Here is a 2,830-nt window from a genome sequence, read left to right on the forward strand (position 1 = left end):
CGTGGATTTGTTTCCCCAAAGTACCTAGACTAATACAGAAGGCCATCGAGGAAATGGACTGACACAGTGGCTGCAACCAGAGGCTCAAGCTTACCACTGTGGGGATGGTGCAGGACCAAGAAACGTTTCCTCCTGTTCTGCACACGGTCACTGTGGGTGGAACAAGTTCAGCGGTACCTAACAACACACATCCTCTGTCTTTTGGACTGAGGCTTTTGTTTTGCTATTGTTGTTGGGGTTTTATGTATGATTTTCTTTATATGAAACCTAGGACAGGCAAGTCTACAGAGACAACAACTAGATTTCACTGGGCAGAAGAAACCGTTGGGTTTTTTTAATGTCAAACTACAAGAATCGATGAATGAATGACATTTCATCTTTCATTACTTTATTTCACAACTTGACACTTCAGAATCCAAAAGTACTTCCCTGTTCCAGAGCTCAGAGGATGTCTGCTCAGGAACGGAGTTAACACAGAGGCCAGGAAGTAATGGTGCCAGCCTGGACACTGCAGTGTCAGAGCCTAACCAGCCTGGCCTTCCACCATAGACAAGCATGTTTCTTAGTAATTATTGAAAATAGATTAAAAAATTATAACAGTGACAGAAAGGCTGTGAGCAATATGACAAGGCATCCTTTCAAATGTAAGCACCCCAGGCATCAAACATGTGGCCACCTCATTAATCCTTGTCATCAATAACTCCATAATCTAATTATAATGGTTGAATAAAACTTCCTTTCTACAACATTCTGGCCACTTCATGTTTTCTGAATGTAAATCTCTTCAGGTGGGAGGGACATTTCATCAGAAAACCTAATAGTGGTATCCGGCCGTGCCTGTGTCCCAACATGTTCATCTCCCATCTGCCCAAAGCTGTGGCATCACAGCTGGGGACAGATCAACCCACAATTATCCAGGAAAGCATTCCTAGAAGGCTCTGCAATCAAGGCCAAGTCCACAGCATTCCAGGAAAGGATACTGTCCTAAAATCGGCAGGAAGGCTAAAAGAAATTGAACCTAAATTCTTCATCAGGGATATCCAGGATGGCCTTGGTTCCCCCTGCTGGACGAGGCTTACAGACTCTTCGGCTCTTCCTTCTGGTAGCCTCACCTACAGGCTGCACTTGTGCTGAGTGGGCTGCTGTGGTGGAAGGGAGCACAATATCAGAACAGCACACCTTAAATGTGTATTTCCTATAGAATCATATCATTACTGGTCTTTGGTACAAATTATTTCTCAAATAATGCGGCAGGTATCATTTCTCCATTTTAGAATCAAGCAACTGAGGTACAAAGAGGTTAACTTGCCAAAGATGTTGAAGTTGTTCCAGGGATCGAACCCAGGTCAGCAGGCTCTAGAGCTGCACAATACCTGCTTGACCACTGGCTTCAGGGCCAGCATGGATGGTAAGGCAGCTTTCCCCCATCCTCTTGGAATCCACTGGTTTTTCTGATTGTTGTTTGCAGCAATACAAGAATCCTGCACCCACCCCAAGAATTCCCGGGGCAATCTCTGGGCTGCTCCCTTACCTCCTCATCAAAAACACACAAAACCACAAACTCAATGCCAACGAGTCCATTCTGACTCACAGCTACCCCGCAGGACAGGGTAGAACTACCCCTGTGAGTTTACAAGACTAAATCTTTACAGGAGTAGAAAGCTTCATCTTTCTCCTGTGATGCAGCTGTTGATTTCAAACTGCTTACCTCCTTATACAAGGTGGGTTTTTGTTGTTTTTAAAGTTCACAGAAAAATTACATTATATTCTAATTCTGTTTTTCCACACACTTTGTAAGTCCTCCTCATACTAAATCAAAACAAAACCTTTAATGCTATTGAATCAATTGACTCACAGCCCCCTAAAGAGCAGATTTGAACTGCCCTTTGGGGGTACTGAGGCTGTAATTCTTCCCGGAAGCAGAAAGCCTCAACTTTTTCCTGATGGTAAGTTCAAACTGCACACCTTGCAGTTACTGGCCCAGGGCTCCTTAACCAACCAATTCCCAGCCCCTCACCAGCCCTGAGGGCCCGCAGGGCCTCCTGTCGCTCAGCTTCCATCTGTGCCCGGTAGTCCCCAAACAAGCTGTGCATGAGCTGCCTCTTCCGTGGCAAGGGGGTCTTTTCACTGCGCAGGGCACGAACTGCCCCAGTGGCTCTCTCTTCTGTGGAGAGAGATAAAGAGTACAAGTGACCGTCCTGTCTTCCCCTTCAACTCCACCCCATTAAACACCTGAAAACAAGGTAACTGTGCCCCGCACGCCCCACCCACCCAACGCACGTCCCCCAACTGTAAAGAAGGGTCTCTCACTCTGTTTGGGGCTGGGTTTCTGAGTCCTGAGTCCCAGCTCCAGCTGCTCTATGCACCAAGCCAGTTCGCGGACCAGCTGCTCGGCCTGAGGGATTCGGGGTGTGGCTGTGACAGCGCTCGGGGGCTCCGTGGTCACCCAGGCCACACGCAGCGGACCCCAGACCAAGTCCACCGGCAACACCCCGGGACCCCACCCCTCCCGACGGAGGACTGCTCTTGCCTGAGCCTCGGCGCTTGCCGGGGCTTCTTCTGGGGCCTTCCCGCCTCCATTGGCCAAACAGGCCCCATTCCGGAGTTTCTTCTTCTTTTGCTTCTTACAGGCTGCAAGGCTTTGGGGCTGCGCAGGATGAGCGCTGGAGGCCGAGTCGCTGCACGTGGGGCCCTCGGGACCCGGGCTGACTGGGCGGAGCGTTCCACAGGCCGGGCTCCGTGCGCCGGGAAGCGGCCCCAGGAGCCGGGGTCTGTGGGGCGCGCGGGGGGATCCTGGGCCCGCCGAGGTTTCCCAAGCAGGGCGTTCCGG

At 50.2% G+C, this 2,830-nt stretch overlaps 1 protein-coding gene across 1 annotated transcript in view; it reads right to left on the reverse strand.

Annotated features, from left to right (window-relative positions):
• Positions 1-366: 366 nt before the first annotated feature.
• CUNH8orf33 (chromosome unknown C8orf33 homolog) overlaps positions 367-2,830 on the reverse strand; it is a 3,337-nt gene continuing 873 nt past the window's right edge. Inside the window, exons 3-6 of the mRNA XM_045286655.1 lie at positions 2,531-2,809; positions 2,311-2,395; positions 2,018-2,164; positions 367-1,142 (exon numbers count right to left, since the gene is read on the reverse strand). Of these exons, the coding sequence (XP_045142590.1) occupies positions 1,003-1,142; positions 2,018-2,164; positions 2,311-2,395; positions 2,531-2,809 (651 nt within the window). The 3' untranslated portion in view covers positions 367-1,002. The remainder of the gene's footprint in view (positions 1,143-2,017; positions 2,165-2,310; positions 2,396-2,530; positions 2,810-2,830) is intronic.

This window comes from Echinops telfairi, unplaced genomic scaffold (assembly GCF_000313985.2).
Source record: "Echinops telfairi isolate 266 unplaced genomic scaffold, ASM31398v2 ScPeMD7_1;HRSCAF=3_0, whole genome shotgun sequence".
Lineage (NCBI taxonomy): Eukaryota > Metazoa > Chordata > Mammalia > Afrosoricida > Tenrecidae > Echinops > Echinops telfairi.